General features: G+C 40.6%; 1 protein-coding gene across 16 annotated transcripts in view; it reads left to right on the forward strand.

Annotated features, from left to right (window-relative positions):
- Nucleotides 1-22078, forward strand: part of by (blistery) — a 68142-nt gene that overhangs the window by 45109 nt on the left and 955 nt on the right. For 7 of the 16 annotated variants that reach the window (XM_008196153.3, XM_008196159.3, XM_064357125.1 and 4 more), the window contains 15 exons: nt 7323-7367; nt 8965-9180; nt 9349-9521; nt 9588-9737; nt 9785-9948; nt 11000-11215; nt 11269-11451; nt 15667-15798; nt 15850-16588; nt 19424-19775; nt 19855-20151; nt 20268-20458; nt 20568-20627; nt 20957-21255; nt 21430-22063. In XM_008196153.3, coding sequence (XP_008194375.2) covers nt 7323-7367; nt 8965-9180; nt 9349-9521; nt 9588-9737; nt 9785-9948; nt 11000-11215; nt 11269-11451; nt 15667-15798; nt 15850-16588; nt 19424-19775; nt 19855-20151; nt 20268-20458; nt 20568-20627; nt 20957-21255; nt 21430-22063 — 3851 coding nt within the window. Of the gene's footprint in view, nt 1-875; nt 1126-3686; nt 4025-5866; nt 6032-7322; nt 7368-8964; nt 9181-9348; nt 9522-9587; nt 9738-9784; nt 9949-10999; nt 11216-11268; nt 11452-15666; nt 15799-15849; nt 16589-19423; nt 19776-19854; nt 20152-20267; nt 20459-20567; nt 20628-20956; nt 21256-21429; nt 22064-22078 lie in introns of those variants that run through there. The other 9 variants (XM_015980429.2, XM_008196160.3, XM_008196165.3 and 6 more) reach the window with 8 other exon arrangements.

A 22078-nucleotide genomic window follows, 5' to 3' on the forward strand; every position in this document is an offset into this window, starting at 1 on the left:
GTTCTAAAGGCATTTATAAGTGCAAAAAACTTTGCTACAGCCAGTTTTTACAAAAAAATCTTTTTGTGAAGGTATGACCCTCAGCTATAATTTTGGTCATAAATTAAAAAAATTCGTGTTTTAAAAAACAATATTATATGTAAAATAAATCGTAGAATTCATTGGAACAAACCGTTTTGTTCTTTTCATTTTCATTATTTAGTTGAATAAAAAATGGTGTAATTTTCGTCTTTTTGTGAAATTTTGCTAAATCTTACTCACTACACTGGGCCAAAGAATCATTAAGTTGCGTCAAAAGCTCTTTTCCTATGTTTAATTCACTCTTTTGATGTGCATAATTTCTCAAAAATAATCCGAAAGATCACTAAATTGGGTCAAAAATGTTGGAATTTCGGCGTTGTGTCAAGCGTTTACCACGTTTTTTGCGGAAAGCTTTCTTAAGCCCGAACCAGTGTTTAATTAAAGCGTCAATCCCGGTGTTTCGAAGCGAGTTATCTGAAGTTAATCCCTCTCATGTCGGTCGTGTGATAATCATTCGACACAAAGCTGCGCTCGCCTTCCAAATCCAATTACGCTCCTCACGGCCCGATTCTTGTATTAATTATTGGCGTCAGTCCTGCAATGGACCGTGACCGAAAGATTTGTGAGGATGTAGGATTAGAAAGGCAAACACCCTTCTAGTGACACATCCAGCAAGCACCAGTTGCTCTTCCGTCCTGCGCAAAGCCTCTCCCATGCGCTGGTCAGTGAAAATTCGAACCCCTCCTGAACCGGTCCTGCAATTAGCGTTGTCTTGGCACCAAGCGTTTGATCGTTGCCGTTGCAAAGAGCGCGGCTAAGAACAGCAACTGGAGTCAGTGACTCGACGGCATCTGCGAGACTTCGGCGCGATTTCCGCCACATCCACAGCGTCGCGACGCCGACGATCGGTGGCGGCAATTTCCGGCGTTCGCGAGCTTTTGTTTACGGTATGTTGGCGTGACAATCGAGTGGTTTGTTTCCGGAGCCTTCCGGCTGATGGATACTGTGTTCCTCCACGAATGGCAAACTTGGCAGCAAATTTTGGTGATTTATGCAAGTTGGAACGGCGTGGAAAGAGATCGTTTCTACACCTGCTGGTGAAAAGTTAGTGGAACCACCTTTATCTCCGGTTTATTTTTGGCGGATGCGTTGATAAGATTAAAAGTGTGTGGTGTGTACAATAAGCTTTACAACAATATTTTGTTGCGCTGCACGCAATTAGAGCACTGTTCATATTTATCGAATTTATTCAATTGAATTAAGCTATTGTTTATTCCTGTTTTGCATTTGAATTATTCAAATGAGAACAGCTGCTCCAAATCGTTGGATTATTTTTGGGATAATGAACATTTGGTCTTTGACGAGTATTGTAATTCTGACAGGACAATAAGAATAAATTCAGGATAATTGGCGTGGCGGAGTGAACGCGTTTTTAATTCGTGTTTAAAAAGCCATATTTCTCGTAAATCGCTTGTACAACTTGTTAATAAACCAATTAATTATATATCCAATATAATTTTCATTTTAATTAACAGTTAATATATTCATCTAATCGGAATACAATCATTCGACGTTTATTTATGGCCAAAGTTTGGCCTCATAAAAATTTTGAGGCAGTTTACATTACTACATTTTTATACGGGCGTTAATGCTAATTTAATGATACCTGTACGTTGAAACATTCGTAAATTTTCAAAATCGATACACTATAAGTTAAGCCCTACTTCAATTAGCTCAGAATTGGTTCTTTGTGTTCCTCATTGTTCCCTCATTCCAATAGACTGGAAACGACAAGACTACTTCTCCCTAATTGCCCTAAAGAGGATAAAGTGCAGCCAAATAGAATCCTTTTTTCCCGTTCTGTCTCGGTTGATAATAAATTTACACAAACAATTTTATTTTAAACATAGAATTTGACTTGTAACCTTGCAGCAGGAATCTTGATCCAAATCTCGGAGTCAGAGGTCAATGAAAAATACTTAACATGTTTAAGAGTTTTTAAAAAACGGACGCGTTATCTGATTAACCGGAATTAAAACGCAAACGTAATAAAAGTGCTACATTTCAACCTTGTTAAGCAAAATTTGGTAAAAATGTATTGACTTTCCCGGTGTACGTAAATTTTTTAACTTTTATCAACCGACAAACATCAAAACTGTAACACTGGGAAGGCGCTTACTTGCACAATTAATTCATGGCGACACGACTTCTTCCAGTTCTGTCCCAAAATAGTGGAGATGAATTATTTCTTCCAGTCATAAACTCCATGTCGTTCGGGAATAATGCCAATTTGTCCCGACAGAATTTACATAATAATAATAATAAGCGGGTTTCCAGCACGGGATTTTATCAGAATCAAAAACACACATTAATTATGCGCTATTTGCATAATAAACCCGTATTTAGTGAAATATATTCACTTAGATGGTTTGACTTTTAACAGGTTTTGGCCATTAAATAATGTGCCAACAAGAATCGATTTTTCAAATAGCCTTGTCCCTAACATAAAAAACCAAATTTTTATAATTTTGCGTTACTATGGTAAATATTTGCTCTCTTGATTTGAATAACTTGACCGGTCTTAAATATGCAAAATAAAATACACGTCTTAACAAGGCCTAAAAAAGTTTCACCGCGACACTAAATACACCGTCAAAATGTTTTATTCGTTTTTTTGACCACGATTTGGTGCAGCAATGACATGCAAATACAATGCAGACCAATTTACAAGTGCTTAAAATTCGCAAGACATTCAATTAAAGGCAATTGAGGGGCCCAGCACGTGCTTCAAGACTAGCATTATAATTAAACGATTTACATGTTTTAAATGGGGAATTATGGCCCGACTGTGCTACTGAATGAATTTTTAACAACTGAAAATAAACGGCCAGTCAGACGTTAGAATTATCCCGAATTTATTAATCGCAGCACAATTTATTTCAAATTTATCTTCCTCCCATCTCACATCACATTTTAGCGCATTGTGCGCAAAAACGAACGTTCCCTTGATATTTAAATGTCGGAAATGTTATTTGTGAACGTTCAAGCATCCCCAAGCTAGAATAATTTTTGCCTAATGGCGCTAACTGCACAATTTACAGTTCCTATCACTTGAAATAAATTGGCTTCCGACCACGAAAATTAAATCCGTAAACATTTGTCCCCGGCTTTGGTGGATTGATAAATCATGTGTACATTTTTATAAAGCACTACTCTATAAATAAATGCGGGGAGGTTGTGATTTTAAACAGCATTCCAGCAGGAGAGTGTAAACACTCGAAACACGAAGGAAGTTTCTAATGTTTAAAAGGGTTCACATTCTTGAGACTGTTATCGCGTCAGGTAGATATGGCGAATAATTGAAATTCGGCGAAGCAGCTTCGCCACAAATCTGTGCTCAAGTCCATGTCCGATTTTAATTACGATTTCGTTCAGCTCGCACCTATACTCGGAATAAACGTAAAAATAGCCATAAACCGGCGATTACTTATGCATGCGAGCGCAAAACGCCAAAAAGAGCGGTGACGTAAGTCCTTATTTGCTATTCTAAACTGGTTGGAGGCTCTGCATAACTCCTCACCTTCGCCCAGTTGAATTTTTCGCAAAAATGCACCGCATTAATCTATTTATAATGATTTTCGCCGCGTGCCCCCTCGGTGACCGAGTGAAGCGAAACCCCCGGGATTTATGGCGTGGCAGTAATGGATGCGGTAGGGCAATATAAAAATATTTCTCATGCATGTGTGGGTTCATAAATTATCGTGGAGGATATTGCTCGCAAATTGAAGGATATCGCGTTACTCGCTGTTGAGAAGCACGCTCACATGTCCGCCGTCTTGGTGCTGAGCTCGAAAAATTCGCTACCAATTAGTGTTGGGATTCAAGTCGCGCGATTCGGACCGCTCCACTACCATTATTTTATTCCGCGTAAAATAGTGTCTCAGTGGCCGAAATGGCGCCCTTCTACCCCCAACGGGACCTGTTCTACTTCCACTGGACGGGGGTGAGTGCTAATTGGGGCCGCATACCCAAAACTTTTCACACTTTGGTAAAACCGATCCCTGGTTTTAGTGCACCGCCTATTCAATTAAATCGAGCGGAATGTTTTATCAACACTTATAATACAATACCACCGGAATAATTGCAATCATGCTGTGATTTAATACATGGAGCGGATGAGTAATGGGAATTATTTAAATGTACCAAGGCTTTTTATAAATGCTTTTCATGTTGGGTTATAACGCGGCAATTATTTTATGTGGTAGTTGTTGCCGACATGGAATCAGCAATTTCCGCGCCGCTTATTTCCCAAGATTCGATTAGATACAAAGTCGAGGAATTGTGCGGAATTTCACTCTGATAAAAGAAGTGTCAACTTGCGAATTGTATTTTTTACCCGTAAACAAACATACACCTGGGGCCAGCTTGGTGTGAGGCCAAAAAAATCTATATTTAAACAAAGGATTCTGATTTATATTCACGTGTTATGTATAATGAATGAATCGACTGATATTAATGTAGTAATTACTGTTAAATTCTGACTATTGAATAAATTTAATCCAAAATGTAATGTCATTAATTTCATACCAGTAATCACGTTATTGTCATCCGATTAAACGTGTAGCGAAATTTCTAGACTAGTTTTATTCCCCATTTTGCAACACTTTAAGTAATCAAACTTTCTTGTTGAACTTCACTTTACCCCAAAGCTAAGTTTCTAGCATCACAAATATTGACATTTTCTCGATTCAGCTTGGTTTATTAACAAACCACAAACTTATTTATAGAGAAAATTAATGAAATAATGGCAGTAATTAACTTGTTCACGAATTTATATTCACGAGATGGCTAATAAAGTTGTAGAAACATGCTCGTATTTGCTGTACATCAACACAGGCTAAGCTGCATAAGATGAGTTGGGAGTTGTTGACGAACAAGCTTCTGTGCCTCGGAACTTGGCTTTTAGGAGCAGCGCAAGATATACAAGGAAATGTTTTTAGTGTAAATCTTAATATTTGGAGCGAAAACTTGACAAGATGTTGCGAATTAATCTTGTAAATTTCACCAGTACCGAGGTAACTGTTATTAAGCAGATGAAATTAAACGTTTCAATATTTAAATGTGTGATTATTAAGGGAATGAATGCAGGTCTTAATAACGAGGCTCGAATTAAAACGTCCGGAGAGTCTCGTTTTGTTCGATTTGCTCGTAATAAAGATGTAGCCGATTGAGTAAAAACTCCATTTTCGTCGAATTATTAACCGCATTCTTTCGTAATTAAACATGATAGGACACCATAGCGACGTCGACACGTAATTAATATTTTTAAAGCAACTTTATAAATAAATACGTCAGATAACTGCTAATAAACCTCGCCCGTCACTTGTTAATGCCCACAAATTAACAATTCCCGAAATTTATCGCTAATTAACCCACGTGTCGACAACCTCCAGTCTAAAATTCATCGCTTCAGGAGAATGCATTTGCAATCTCCCCTTATCACAAATTCATGCCCTTTTTGATGAAAACGCGGGATGAAGTGTTTTCATGTCGTCATAGAGACGAAATGACCACAAGGAAGACAAAACCGCCTCGGATGAGCTCGTCAACAATGAAACTTACAACTATATTGCGTAAAAGTCGGCCCGAATCGGGCCGAACGGTTGCGGAAGATCCGGGAGCACGAGATGGGGTGTTTCTGGGAGAGGGGGAGACTCCGGGATGCAGACGGCGGGCGTGTCTCGCACCGCAATACCGGAGTTTTATGTTGTGATCCGTAATTGAATAGTTGTGATGACAGAAATTCCCAAAACTGTGATTCTTTTGTGATATTGTCGCTAGATCAATTTATTAAAAAAAAATGTCGAGGAAACCCAAAGACACTCCAGTGAGCTGCTGCTGTCAGTGCCGGAAAAATTCCGATGCTGCTCCGGAGCAAGTGACGGCGAAGTTACTCTACCGGATCGCATTCACAATCTGGCACGTGGCGTTTCATATCGAAAATGAACAGGTTGGTCCAAAAATCCCCTGCCATTTTCAAACTTGGTAAAATTAAACTGTGAACTCAAAGGAATTAAAAATAAGCGCTGATGCAAACATTTTTGAATGATGATGCAGTTTTCTGTAGGAGTGGAAATATATTACACGGGGTCAGTTGCACCCATCGAACTGCAAGCTGCAATTTACATATTTACTCAAAGCATTAAAATGGGCTGTCACTGCAGTTTACGTTCTAAGATATTACCAACGGTTTAGTTCTGCAATTTGCAGCTGTTGTTTTTTATTTTGACATCTCTGATGCATTTCATCGATTACCAGCAGGAATTGGCAAATCAAAAACAGGATTTATTCTCAAAAACAAAGAGAGGATGTTAAACTGAAAGCTTCGGAGCTTTTTCAGCTTTTAAAGCTTTAGGACCTTAATTTGCTCATGATTTTTTCAGCATTTCCATGCTAACAAAAATCTTAAAATAGTGAACCAATTCATAAACGGGGCTAACGCCAAGTTTTTAAACACGAAAAAATTCGATTTCGCTGAGATATTTCCAGAAGAGCTTCGATAATATTTCCGAGATTAATTAATTACTCGCCAAAAGCTGAGTCTTATTCAAACAAGCAAATTAAAACTTCCTTCGGGCTAAAAGCATGTCGTCTTGGGATTTTTCTTTCATTAATTTAATGCAAAAGCTGAGCATTAAGTTTTTAATCACGTTCTGCATCGTGATTATCGCAGTGCATGTATTAATTATTTAAGAATCTCTCTGATCAAAGAGTTATCGTAAAAGGAAGGGTCTGGGAAGTTGATGAAGTGTTAAATTATGGATAACAGCAATAAGCTCGCACTTGATTGCTTTTAATTGCATTCGTCTCCCCGACAATCAATCAGCCAATGACGAAACGAAAATATTGTGATGGCGGGCAATAACCACGCTGTTTATTTGTGTATGTAAATGAATCAATGTTATTTTAGGTCCTTAGACCGCCGGAATCATCACTACTAATACACCCAGTCAGCTTTCATTATAAATTCATGTTTCGCGAGTCGAGCTTAGAAATACGAGAAAGTTAAATTATGTTATTACGCTTTAGTACGCGATCTAAATCTTCTTCTTTACAGCTACAAGCGACAATTTCTTTGGCAGGGTAATAGTAGGCGATTTTCTTTGCTAATTGCCGGTAAAGTTAGCAATTACACTGAATTACGACAAGTGCGTTTGTGATTGAATCGAACTGGCGCCTAATAACGTTATCTGTATTTGCTCAAATATTAAAACAGTTAATGGCAAGCGATTTTGTTGCAGCACACCCACGATGAGCTGTCGAAAAACGGAACCGAGATGAATAAGGTAAGATCCAAGCGAAATTAGCATCCTTTTAAGTCTTTGGACATAAATCTCGACTCTCCTTTTGGTTATATAACTATTCTCGTCTAGCCGTGCCATCAATTATAATTTATAGCACAAAGTAGTCCATAAACGTCGGTTTTTTTCAGAACAGCTATTAAAATTTCAAGGTTTTGCTTTCGGTCCAACCGTGCATGACTGAAAACATACACCTACCTGTAAATTTAATTAACTCAGATACTTAATGAATTCTTTTCTAATATTTGTCCCGCCTTAAACGTAACGGAAGAGACATATTTCTGGAAATGGGTGTCAACAGGTGTGGTTGTAATTCGTCCGTTACAAAGTGTTGTCTTGTCACACAATGCACTCGCAATTATTCTAATTACAAATTTAATTGCCAGCTTGGACGCAGTTTTGTAATTAGATACGTTTTTCACCATCGTGTGATAATTGGAAGTTATTTATTACCTAGTTTCCCAAATCTCAGAATTCAGCGCTAATTAGATTCTGTTTGATGGTTTATTAGCGAAGCAATAATTGCTTTTACCATCATACTTTTTCAGGATAATAACAGCAATGTAGGGTATAATTTCGACTTCCTGCAGATAGGTTTTTCCGGCCAATTTTGTTATTGTACTACGCGAGTTTTATTGTATTTATTTATATTTAAAAGTAATAAAACTGCGCTAGGTGCATGACAATGTCAAAGAGCGGTTTATTCGTCATTGAAAGGTGTTCCAATAAAAATTAAAAGGTTGAGTCGCGTAATTTAAATAAATTCTTTAGACTAATGTTCTGTTACATCATAATTTCTGGGAATTTCTGATTTATGAGACTGGTCTGGTTTTCACCACTTACCACAAAAATGTTTTTCGTTGACCGTTTGTTAATGTCAATATTAATGAATGATTTTGTCTAAAAAAGGATGTACCTATTTATGAACGTTGTAAAATGCATTTTTTTCATTATTGTGATTTTTTTGGGCTTTTGAACTATTTATCGCCTAGCTTTTTCGAGTTTTTATTTTTCTACTTCCATTATGACCAATCGGGTCGTAGAAAAAATAGTGTATGCAGCTCGCACTTAATGGTTATTAAGTGTATTTGGTTGTTGCATGAAATACTATTAAATGAGTACACGCAGTTGATTTAAAGAAACTTCAATTCGTCTTCTAGAACATTAGGAAATGTGTCATCGTCTGAAAAATCCGGGTATTTGCCTTTCAAGATTGTAATTTAAATGAGTTCTGTTTGATCCAAAAGACGAGGAAAGAATTTGTAGCAGACTCTTTTAATCAATTGTCACTTAATGAAATTTGACGTCTTTTTCGTGAATTCCGTTGGAAAGGAACGGTTAAAATTGGCATTGTGTACATTATCCCACGCGGAATATTTCCAGTGGAGATATTTCATTTCATTTTTATTTATTTTTATTAGCAACATATTGTTTATTTGAAATACCTTCGCCGTTGGCATTTGCCTTGGCGCATCAATTTATGACGGAATATAGAGAAATTATCGTCTAAAAACAGAAATGACATCAGCAAACAAAAACGCTCCAAGAGGCACTCAAAAGTCGAATTGCCCACTTTTTCCAGATGCTGGCTTCAACCTCTTACAATGGTGAAGCTCTCACAAGCCAGCCGCGGTCATCAAGAGGGACTTCCACGTCCAACGGCGGCATGGATTTAAGTTATGTGACTGAAAGGATTATCTCTGTGTGGTTTCCATCGTCGACGAATTCGCATTCGTACCGACAGGGACAAAGGCAAGCCGCTCATATGCTGAGGAACAAATATGGAGATAATTACATGGTGAGTGTGATGGCCCTAAATAAGCGCGGCTTGTTTGGGCCTCCGCCAAATTTTTCACGATCGAAAGACCCGTATTAATTCGATACTCGTGAAGATTACATCAGATTTCCCCGCCGCAGAGTCTCGAGTTACATTCGGGGTGGAATTACAAACATTCGCGTTTTACAGGTATTTAATCTCACCGAGCCTAAACGAGCGTTAAGGACCGAGCACAAGCACGTGAAGGAAGTAGGTTGGGCGCAGAACTTTGCGCCGCCTTTGGAGAAACTCTGCAGCGTATGCAAGGAAATTGACTCCTGGCTCTCGGGGGACCAACACAGGATTGCGGTATTACATGCTAGGTAAATATTTTAGCGGACGCGATGACCTTTCGCCCCGGACAAGACTGAATCATTTTTCCCCTTCAGAGGCAACAAAGATAAGCTGGGCGTCATCGTGGCGGCTTACATGCACTATTCCAGCATTTGCGGAAACGCGGAACAAGCCCTGGACCGATTTTCCATGCGGAGGTTTCTGGACGACAACGTCGGACCTCTGGCGCTTCCTTCAAACAAACGGTGCGTTCTCACCACTTGGAGAATTTTAATTTAAATATTAATTACAGATATGTGGACTATTTCGCGGGTCTGCTATCGCACAACATTAAAATCAACGCCAATCCTCTATACCTGACCCACGTTACGGTCCTTGGCGCCCCTTCCTTCCAACGAGGAGGCTGTAGGGCGTTCCTCAAACTGTACCAAGGCCAGACTCCGGTTTACACATCAGGTAAGGAATTTCAGCTTTTCGCCTATCTACAAGCACTGCTCAAATATTGACAGGCGATTGCAGTTGCAGGAATTAATCGATAATGCAAAACCTTCCTGTTGATATTCCCTCGAGAGCTTTCAGCCTGAAACGGTCATGTTTGATACCGATCTGTCTGTGTATATCCGTTTCGCTTCAATGACACAGACATCACGTTATTTTTTCAAATGCTCCATAAAGCGGACAAGCTCATTCAACAACATTTCGGTTAACTTTATTAGAGTAATAAAAGTCCATTCTCATGTAACTAGTTTTATTTCCATCATATTTATTCGTGAATAAAACATTTAATTCCTTCATATGTATGAAGCCCGAGCTTATTTCCAACTCAATTACAAAGTTCCGCGATCTTGGGAACTTTTGGGAGCGTCAAGTCTCTAAATTTTTAAAGTGCTCTTGAACAAAACACATTTTTCAAGACGAGCGAAAAAATTTAAGCAGCTGGTGCCCGATAATAATTACAATTAAACATTTAGCTCTGGAACAACTTTACGACGGCTAATTTTTTATTTAATTTTAGTAAGTAACGCTTGTGTATTACTGGTTGCACACGACAGAGCTAAAACCACCAAATGTTTATTCAGGAATAGGCTCGTAAATTTAGCAAAGAAGCCTAGTTTCCGGTGCCTGAAATAAAATTACTGAAAGATATTTCCCTTTCGAAGCAAAAAATTATTTGCATACAATATTAAGGCCCGGGGCAGGTTTATAAATTCTGAAGGTATTAAGAAATGTGCAAGAGTTTGTTGGTACTTCCTACACAATTTCAATAATAAATAACGCTTGAAATTATCGAAGCTGGGAATTTGTTTGCTTTATCGTGTTTTAAAATTGGAATTTTGCACTTTTCGTTTTGTTTCCTCGCTCCGATAATATCCAGAAAATAACTCGCACATCTAACATCTCCCTAAAGACTCGCGACGCTGAGAAATGGTAATCCAGTATTTCAAATCGCAATATTGGAAACTGACGTTTTTCAATCCGCATATCTCAAGAAATTGGTTTGTTCCAGGCGTCTACAACGTATCAAGTGGCGTAAGCCAGTTTACGGTGAATGTGGTAGGTGAGCGCCGACGTGGCCTGCAGCTAAGGGGTGACATCCTGATAAAGTGCTATCACCGCGGAGACGTAGGAAGAGAGACGATATTCGCATGCCAATTTCACACTTGTGCGGTAGCCGATTACACGCTTAGTTTTACGAGACAAGAGCTCGATGTCGCCTGCAACGGTAAGTTAACTTTGCTGCAGAGGAACTAATTTAATTGCTGGCTTTCGTTGCAGATTCTCGGTTTCCGGTCGATGGGGCGGTGGAACTGCACTTTTCGCCAGGACCTGAGGACAGACACCCCGCACCCGCACCCACGCCGGCGGTTCCCTGCACGCAGACCAGCGACGATCCCATCACCAGGGCGGACAGCCCCTTCTCCGTGGAGGAGTACGACGAGGAAGGAGACTCAGACTCAGGTAATTCCAACAACTCGACGCAGTTAACTTAATTGGCGCAGTCGGTAGGAGAGATTTTTTTGCATATGGATTTTTAATTTATTTATTTTTTATTAAATTTTTGTTTTAATTGGCGCAGTCGGTAGAAATTTTTTTATGCCAGGTTTAAATCAATATTTCGAACGTATGGTTGTAGCTTTGTCGGTGAAAGTGCCAGCTTTAGGGCACTGCGGTTTACTCGAATCTATTTGTTCGTACCAGTAATAAGCAAATAGGTCACGTATTATTTTTATCGTGCACTTTGAAGTGATATAATGCAGTTTCTTGGCGTTTTCTTAAAGAAACTTGCCAGGAGCTTTGATAATTCTTCATGTGCTGTTTTTAGAAGTTTGTTTGTGGCGCAAAAAATAAACATGCTTTTTATATGGGGATTAAGGCTTTATTCGGGGAATATAGCTAATGAGCTGAGTCCCTTAACGACTCAAGTGCCTCATTCAACCGGCGAGCTTTTTCTTATTTAGTGGCATTTATCGTTTTAACAATAGTTTCGTGAAACGGAAATAATATCCTCTCTCCCACGAGAGTTTATAAGTACGTAACTTTTGCTTGTTCGAGTATATTTGTACAGATCCACAAACAAGAAAACGTGAAAACCTTGGTCAGAGAGACTTGGCAGACTAAAGCCAGGTGTGGACTGTATAAATAGATCTTTGTGATTTTAACTAAGTGTCCCACGATACGGTTTAACGTCCCGTTCTTTTCCTCATAGCCCATTACCCTTCCGGGTTGGAGTTCATCCCGCTAGAGTTGGAAAAGATGTGCAAAATCCACATTTTGTTAAATTTAAATTACGGTTAACGGCGCGTGAAGCTCAGCGTGACGTACTACAAGTTTCGATTTGTTCCACATTTCCAGTCATAAATTCAATTTGCATCACACTAATGACCCTAATGCAACGAGCTTCCTGCATAAACAACGTAATTTGTATTAAATACACGCTACCGTGGCAAATCGCTGAATTCGAGTGACGCCTCAACCCTCGCTTTGCTCCGAGGCTTGTTAAAAGAATGTCCTCCTACGCGACCGATTCAACCATTCTTACGCTAAATATCGCTGCAACAATCCAATTAGTCTCGGAATCGGGCGGACGCCCTAAATGAAACGCGAGACTTTGAATGCGTTTACTGAAAATTTCTTCGTCGATAAAAATGAAAATAGAGCGGTTATTTCCCGGGCATATGGTAGATGTCCTCCTGTATCGTTTTTATGGTCGCCACCTACACCTCATCTGTATTAAATATTTGTATAATTCATCCGGCTTTTCGAAATTGCCGGCAATCAACTAAATATAATCCCAGTGTACTGTTGACGGTAACCTGCACCGGCCTCACGTTATTTCTGTCCAATGGGGGGTACCAATTTTAGCGTTTGAAAATAAAATCAGAAGTCCGAGATCGAAGCGGCGGACGGCGGGCGTCGAGACGGAGTGCGTCGTTTTCTTTTTTCACAGATTGAGATGTCGGCCTGTATTTTCCAGGTAAGAGCGATAACAGAATCCGTGTGCATGCCTGCTCCCGAACGAACTTTTCTGCATTGCTAATCGGCAACAGTTTGTGCTTCTGGACACTTGATGGCGATTACTTAATTTAATTATAGACGTCTGAACAGTTTCTTGCGTGAGAAAGCCACTCTAAATCAATTTCGCGTCGAGAAACCGCTCATTTGGAGTAATTAAACATTTGCGGTATTTATTTATTGGGATTAAAACAAATCATAAATCTCCTATAATTGTGGCCAAGTCAGCAGGCGAACGCTTGTTAGATCGCTCTTTGTCGTTATTAACAGTATGCAAAATGTTAATGCTGAGTGCCGATCCCACTTTCTCGACCAATTTAACAAGAGTATTTATTATTATTATAAGGAAGACTATCCATTACAATAAGCAATGTCAATTTCTCCGGCAATCTTGTACTTAAGATAAGTGGGGGCTGCGCTCCCACCTAAAAAGGATTGATCCGTAATTTCTAAAGAACTTTTCATTAGTGCTCGGCTATATGTGCAACGAAAAAGATGTGGGTGGGTTCGAGAAACAATGATTCAGTGCTTTGCCTGATGGAAGCTCAAGGACCAACTCATTGAAAAAAATTCGACACTCGTTAAGTAAGTGCCGAAAAACTGCAACAAATTGCGGAGGCGGGATTTTGCAATTGTAAACAAGTATCTGGAACACGACAGGTGGCTATGCACATTTTTTACAAACGAAAAATTCAATTTCGTGCAAGTAAAAGTCCATAACGACCTCCTTTATCTTTGTTACACAATTTTTTAATTTTGTGATTAGCCACTTCAGCACCAATTAATTATTTTAGCCCCTAGCAGAATTATATCATTTAATTACAAGGCGTGGTGTAGCTGGGGTTTGCAAAAATATTTGGCCACCCCCAAGGCGCGGCCTATATTAGCGTTATTCATGTTTGCCTGTGGAGCTTATTTATCAATAGCAGTATTGCTAGAGATGCAAATTGCACGTTAGCGTGGTAATAGTCTAAAGGTTCGTGTCCGGAGGAGGTTCTCAGCTGCAATTTACAATTATTACGTTCAATTTGGTCTCCGTTCACGTTTTGTGTACTCTTCCAATTTGACAGCATGGTGATAATTATTGCCGGTGGCAAAAAAAATCAGTCATGAAGGAAATGATTAGGGCACTCGGGAAGAAAGTAAAGCACGTTTAACGATCCATTGTCCCTAGCTTTTAAAGGCCTCGATTGCTGTAATAATTCGCGCGATGTGTGGGAGAACGAGTGCACAGTTTTTCAACACCAGATCTGGATCTGGAGACCAATCGAAAATATTGACACTGAGTGCTGATCCATTTGCATATCAAGGCCACTAAACCGATCCTCCACTTGCTAATTGATTGCCTTGTATGGAGTTGCGTTCAACACTTCACTTATAATTTAATTTCCATCCACTTTTCACCTCCTTATTGCTGGGTGATTTATTTCGGAAAACGGTAATTGATTGTGTTCCTCCCGTATGACTCAGTTACCGATTAATTGCGATATTAAGGCTTGGAACAGGAGATTTATCTTTCGGGAGGTTCGCCACATATGGACCTAAAGTGATACGCGTATCTACCTTGAACTCGTTCCACGGGAACTGAAATATTGACGCGATTAAGTAATTTGATCGGTTAATCACACACGCCGCTCGATTTTTGCCCAATTATGATAAATTCATAAATATTTATGCACTTTAGAGCAAGTGACGAAGCGGGCAATTTACCTGTCCACTGAGTCAACGGAAATGGCCATTAATTAATTCATCAGAAATCTCGCCGTTTTGGGACAAAAAACGCATAAACTTTGCAACATTCATTTTTAATTTGGCATCTGCGGTTAGTTTCTTTTGTAGTTTTATGTGCTATTTATTTGTGTTTTTCTTTTTTACGAAATACATAAGTGGAAACTGTTATTTATTCTAAGTAGATAGAACCATTAAAAATAAATTATTTTGATAGCACAATGTCCTTGATAAAATTACGCATCTTTGAATCATCCTGAATAACAATAAAATGTGAATACGTAACTTTCTACTTTATCTGATAGTAGTTTATTCATACGGGAAGAGATTATTGGGTGATTCTGTTAAGTATTTCAACTGCCACTTTCAACGCGATGGAACTCGCTTCCCATCAAGGATTATAAAGAAAACACCGCCTAGTTTGCAGTTGGAAAACGCATCATATAGTTTTTCCGTGACAAGAATAGCAGCCACTTTGCATAGTTAAATCAGCTGTTAAGATCACATAAATATTTTAAAAAGGTTTTAAACAAACATAAAGTAATTTTAAATAAACAATCTAATGTTTGAATTCTATAAACGGTTCGGCATCAACATTGCAAATGGAAATTATTGCACGTTAGATGGTCACATCACCTAACATTTCCTTTCAAATGCGATTTTATTCAAGCAGCAATAAATTATCTTAAACGCGACTTGATAGATATTAACGATACGTCTAATAAATTACATTTAAACAATAAGTGCGACTAAGCTGCACTTAAAAAAATGTATTTAACTTGCAAATTAGATAATTAATGCCTTAGTCGCTCAATGTAAGAAAATGATCATGATTACCTGGCGGAAGGAATTCATGCGGTCACTTCAAAGTAATTCAAATCGCCTCAGGGGTTTGCATTGAACGATTGTTGGAATTGCGTTGTCTTGTTGCAGACGACGTCAACCACACGTTTGGGCCTCTAGACGGCAGCATATACGCAACCATCGCCAAAAAGCCGGAGCTGTCTCCAGGCGCCGTTTCCAGTCCGTTGACGGTGTCCATGGACTCTGGCATTTCTTCGGCAGGTACGTGCAAACCTCGCTGCGGCAGTTTGCTGATTTGTTTGTCGGCGGCAGGCCACCAGCAGAACGCCAACACAACCGCCTCCGCGAGCCCCCCACTAACCGCCCAACCCTCCCCCTTGACCCCCGAGGACCAGCACCGCGAGCTGGACGAACTCGTCTCGGACATGATGTTAACGGTTCAGAGCATTCCCGACCTGAAACCGGCGCACCAGGACCAGTCCTCCAACAATTTCGGCCTCGACAATGTGCGCTACATAGACGACGAGGAGGACAAGAACATCCCCTATCACGCGCGCCAGGACAGCCGCCCCTTCAGCTACGGCGTCAACTCCAACAGCATGATCGCCGACTCCAAGGGGCTGTCCAGCCCCAGTCTCGTGCGCAAGGCCAGCGTCAACAAAAGCACGGGGGATACGCTCAAGAAAGTGCAAACGCAAGTGTATCCAGACTTCGGGAGCAAGCCAGTGCCGAATTTCTCAAACCCGCCCTCTAACTACAGCACCTTCTCGAAGTACTCCAGGTCCTACTCGCCCCCGGAGGCGCGGCAGCGGGACCCCATCGACGATATCTTCACCCCCAGTGCGCTCAGTGCCAACCACCCCATCAAGAGGGAGTTCCGGGAGGAGTACTACAAGGACGAAGTCAAGAGATACACCCCCTTGAAGCGGAGTATCACGGAAGGAGCGCTCCGAGGATACGATGACTACAAGTCCAGTTCGGCGTATTCGGACTCGGAGAGTTTATCGCCTCCAGGGGCATTCAGGACGAAATCACCGGAATTTCACGAGTCGTAAGTTATTTTTTGTGTTTACAAAGTAATGAGTGGAATTGTTCGAACATCTGCGCTTTTCCAAATAACTAGCAAGAAAGTTCCCACCGTGTGGCAACAACAACACACCATAAACGACCAAATCCATTTTAAGCGGAAACTGATTATTGGGTTGAATTATTAGAAAGTGGCGCGGGACCACAATCAATGGGTGGGTACCCTTGAACTTGCCATATGTTCCGCCAAAATCGCCAAATTTACTAATAAATCCCGGGAAACCAGCTACCGTTCGCACATTTACGGCGCACTTAACTCGTTTCTCAGCGCGTTTTATTGCCATAAGTGACTTTGTAAGGCTATTTGCATTTTTGCGACCATGTGTATTTTAACCTACTTATGGCCGGCAGCCTTGTTGCATTCCTGGTCCCATAGTTTTCAATCATTTGCGGTTGTTGCTCATTTTTCAGCGGCTTCGAAGGCTTTAATAAACGATACCAAAATGGAGATGAAAGTATCGCTCATAATGCTGATAATCCCGGTATGCGTTCGACTTCCTTTCAGGGCAGTGCCGCTATTCTTTTCGAGGAAAGCGCACCGCCATTCAGGATCAAGGCTATAATCGCGATTAGCTAATCAGTCCTTTCATCGTCTCCAAAACACTTTAAATTTAGCGCTGGTTGGCACCGTGCCTCGTGAATCATGACAGAATTATACAATCTTTGAACCGGGATGAGTAATTTATTGTTGTTATCATTGATTGATCGCGACATTTTCTCAGCTGGTCTCCCTCGATTTGATAATCGATCGGTACCTATATGGCCAGCCTCGGCGAAGTAAACAAACAAGGTGACGTCAAATTGCTTCTTGGTCCACTAAACGTGGGTCTGCGGTCGTAGGTAGGGTCAGTAATTTGCGCTTACAGTGGGCGGGCACGTGAAAATTATTTGGACATAAAACTCGAGCCATTCACAATTAATTTGGATTAACCAACAGCTGGGACAGCCATATGGCTGATGTCTTCATTACGGCTACTACATTTACTCCATTTCAATAAATTTACATTCATAAATTATGAATGCCCGCAACACCTGTTAAACTTAATACGTTGTAATTCTTTTCCCCAATCAGAGCTGCCAAAGGCCCCTTTTGATTCGAACGGGTCCTGGTAATGTGTATCAGCACGTTTCCTCGAGGTGTGTTAGTTACTTCTCGCAATTACAGAAATAAACAACGGATAAATGTTAGATGTGTCGTTGAACTCGGTAGCACCTTTAGCATTCTTGGGAGGCATTTTCTTAATTTGGAAAGACGAGTAGATCGACCTCGCAGCAAAAAACGTACAGTTGCAGTGCAACGTTATGATATACCTACGTGGGTCCGAAACTCGTTAACCCCAACCTTATTGAGTTTAGATCGCATGATCCGAAAAATCGCTAAGGTCACCCAAAGCCATTTTTAATAAGATGTGTGGGTGCATAATGCGACGTAATGTGCCCATTGTTTTCGTGTCAGCTTTCAAAGATCAAACAATGTAACAAAAGGAAGGGGTGTCTTATTACGGAAAAATGACAAGGTTTAGTGTCTTGGGATTGATTCGCAATCGATATGTTTTCAAGTGTTCAATGAAGTGGAAGTTGGCAATGCGAGGTCGTAAAATAAAAATAAAGTCTTGACTCATTACAAGACTTTATTGCTATTTGCGCGCCATAAGCCCCAAGTTAATAAAAAATTTGCTTAAACAAACAAACGCCAAGGCTAAAATTGATATGTTTATGCTGGGAGGAGCGTTTTCGCCACCCTTTCACAAAGCGCTCTTTTTTACTACTATGGTTAAATTAAACTATCAACTTTCAAATTAATGTTTTATTAATCTATCGGTTTGCTGCAAGTTTTCTTTTATACCAGAGGTTTTAACAACAACATGAAGTAAAGAAAATAAAGGCAATATAAACATTAATCTATACAAAGTGTTTTTTTTAAACGAACGTATGATTTTTTTCTGCTCTATCGAATCTTTGTACTCCGAGGGGCCGAGGTACAGATAATGGCGGTTTGTTCCATTGAATTCCACGGCTTATTTTACATATTGTGTAAATTTTTCACAAGAATTAAAAATTTAAAATTTTTTGTCTAAAATTAGGATAGCCATTTTTCATAGTGAAAAATTTTATTCAACAAAAAAATTTATAACTCAAAAACTAAAAGTCGTAGAGCTATGCGGTTTGTTCCATTGAATTCAGCGGCTCATTTTCTGTATTATACCAACTTTTTACGAGATTTAAAATTTTGATTTGTTTTGCTAAAATTTCCTGAGTAACTAACTACCTTCAAGAAAGTGAAAAAAATATTTTTTTAAAAACTTGTTCTGTCATAGTTTTTCGGACTTATATATGCCTTTACAACCCTCTAGAGTTGTTAGAAGTCCAAAAAAAGTCCATATGTTCGATTTTTTGATGTTTGAATTTTCCAATTTTTGACGCGATTTTGGTTTATTCTGGGTATCCGGAACAATTATCGAGCAATAACTCCGGAACTATTAGAGATAACCCCATGAAGTGACTATCGTTGGAAAGCTCTTTAAATTATCTATCTTTCTCAAAAAAGACCTTTGTTCTCCGACTAATAGTTTTCGAGAAAATTGCAAATAAAAGCAAAAATTGGTAAAATTTTAAAAAATTCATAACTAAAAAACTATTGGGAATTTGGCAGTTTTCTCGATGCCAATCGATTCTCCGGATCATTTTGCATAGGTGAGGATTAAAACAGTTCCACTTTTTTGCATAGTTTAATGCATAATTAATAGAATATTTGAAAAAAAGCATCAACTTAAGAGGTCTAAAAGAGCATCATTTGCAGCTACACTGGCAAGAACTTGACGTGGCTGCAAAAGCAGCAGCTGAAGCTGAAAGAGCGCCGCGAGCTGCAATTGCGGGAAGAAAGACAGCCTCACGAAACTCGCCTTTTGAGCGAGCTAAAGCACGTCCAGTCCCGGCACATGAAGCCGACAGCTAGCCATCGTCTTGACGGCTACACCAGCGATACAACGGCTTTCCCCGACGATGAAGAAGACTACGCAATCCCTTTGCACATCAACACCATGCAAAAGAACAACAACACGCTGTCACGAACATACAGCGCCGGCAAATACACCACCAAAACGGAGCGGCCTTTCATGACCGTCAAGCGGGCCCACGAGAGATACGCTCAAGTGAGTTCGCCCGACTTGGATTAAACCTCTCTCACCTTCACTAACACGACACTTAACCCTAACACAAAAATCCTTGCAGAATTCAGATTCGCCGGCGGCGATTTTAGCTGCGAACCCCATGGGGCAGATAGTGCGGCCTCCTTCAAGAGGGGCCGAGAGTGATAGCGGGTTGTTGTCTCTAGTCGAGGAGCAGTATAAACACAGTCCGAGATTTAACCAAGGGGGTTTGGTGGGTATTGACGACTCTAGTGTTGATAGTTCACCAGCAAGGAATGATAGCGTTCCCATAGATGCACTCAATGATCTGATTGCTAGCTTATCAAGTGGGTCAGATAAGTCTAGCAACAGTCCTAATAACACCACATCTGCATGGCAGGTACTAACACCCATTTTACCGTTTCTTTCTTCCTCAGTTAATCGATAATTCAGTGCTTTCCGCATGGTGTTTGCCCGATTCTTGGGGTTTCAAAGTGGTAATTGTTTGGTTTTTAGTATCGGGAGGAGACACACTCCTGGCGTGTGAACGATGTTGACACGAGTCCTTCGCACAATTCGTCGCCAAGGCCGCAAACACCAGCTTTCCCAGTACACGTGCGAACTCCTTATACGAACCCTTCCACACCGACAGTGCAATTCGACATACCTTCCGAACGATTACCGCCCAAAAGTCCTACAACCCAGCGGTGAGTTGCAACAGTAACACTATAATGCATTTTGTTATCTCAAAATTACTTAAGGTTATCGATCTGATAACGCTTGTTTGTACAACTACTGAATTATGAAATTTTATAGACGTTTGAGTTGCCCGTCTTCTAATAAAGTTACAAAGAAGTGGTCGCTTTCTCCTGAAAGGTAAAGTAGCTTCATGTTGCCCGTCGAGCATGTCTCACTTAATGTTAGCAACATGAGCAGGAGAAATAGAACGAATTGTGTCTGTATCTACTAATTTCTTAGACAAAATTTGTGATACTGTCTTGAAAACCTCCATTCGCACAATGAACTCCAAACGGACGCTTTTAACTGTTTAGTTTACTTCATCCAGTTGATGTACATAGTTATGTCTGGAAAGTCGTAGTTCATTATCACGTAAATTTGGAATGCACTTTTCCACTTTATTACAGCATGTCAACACTTGGGTGTTTGTTGTATGTTTTGCAAGCGTTTTTTTTTTGTTGGAACAGAAAGGACCGACCGACTTCTCCGACAGACATGATAAACGGCTCTTCAGAATACACAACACAAAGGAGCGTGTCAGCAACTCCACCAGGATATAAAGAGAACTACTCGGAGAACTATCAGCACAGTCCTAAGAGTCCGACAAGAAACGGGTCAGCCTCCCCGACCGTCTATTTCGGCAACTCGAGGAGGAGTTCGGTTCATTCAAACAGCGAACCTCCGCACGAAGTTTCAGCGGCCAATGTCAAGTTTGTGAGAGACACCTCCAAGTACTGGTACAAGCCCACCATCTCCCGGGAGGAAGGTGAGCACAGTTACGAATTTTTGTGAACATTTATTATGAATATTTACTTTATTTACGTTGTTTTTTGTTATTAATTAGTACAAAGTCAAATTTTCCGAATTAAGTAAATGACACAATTTTATTACACAATTTCCCTTTCATGTTTTTATTCTTTACGATTATTTTTTCCTCCAGCAATCAGCATGTTGCGAGAGCAGCCCCCGGGCACGTTCGTGGTGCGCGACTCGAACTCATTCCCTGGGGCCTTCGGCATGGCCCTGAAGGTGGCCACAGTTCCCTCCAACTTCCCGTCAAAGCCCACCCAAGGCGACGAGCTCATCCGGCACTTCCTCATCGAGCCGACCTCCCGCGGCGTCAAGTTGAAGGGCTGCCCGTCCGAGCCGGTCTTCAGCTCTTTATCGGCCTTGGTCTACCAGCATTCAGTCACTCCACTCGCTCTCCCGTGCCGCCTAATCCTCCCCGAGGGAGACCTCAAGTACCACGACAGTGCCAACAACCCCGCTCAACAGCTGCTAACGCAAGGTGCCGCCTGCAACGTCTTGTACCTCTTCACCATGGACATGGAGTCGCTCACGGGCCCCGAAGCCATCCGGAAGGCCGTCACACACCTCATGCAGAAAACGCCCAAAACGGAATCGGCCGTCGTGCACTTCAAAGTCAACGGACAGGGCATCACTCTCACGGACAACAAGAGGAAATTGTTCTTCAGGAGGCACTACGCCATTAATTCCATCTCGCACTGTGGCCTGGACCCGGACGAGATGCGGTGGACGGTCAGTGCGACTGAAGGGTCAGCGGCCAGTCCAAAGTTAGTAAAAATAAT

This window comes from Tribolium castaneum, chromosome 5, assembly GCF_031307605.1.
Source record: "Tribolium castaneum strain GA2 chromosome 5, icTriCast1.1, whole genome shotgun sequence".
In the NCBI taxonomy this organism is placed as follows: domain Eukaryota; kingdom Metazoa; phylum Arthropoda; class Insecta; order Coleoptera; family Tenebrionidae; genus Tribolium; species Tribolium castaneum.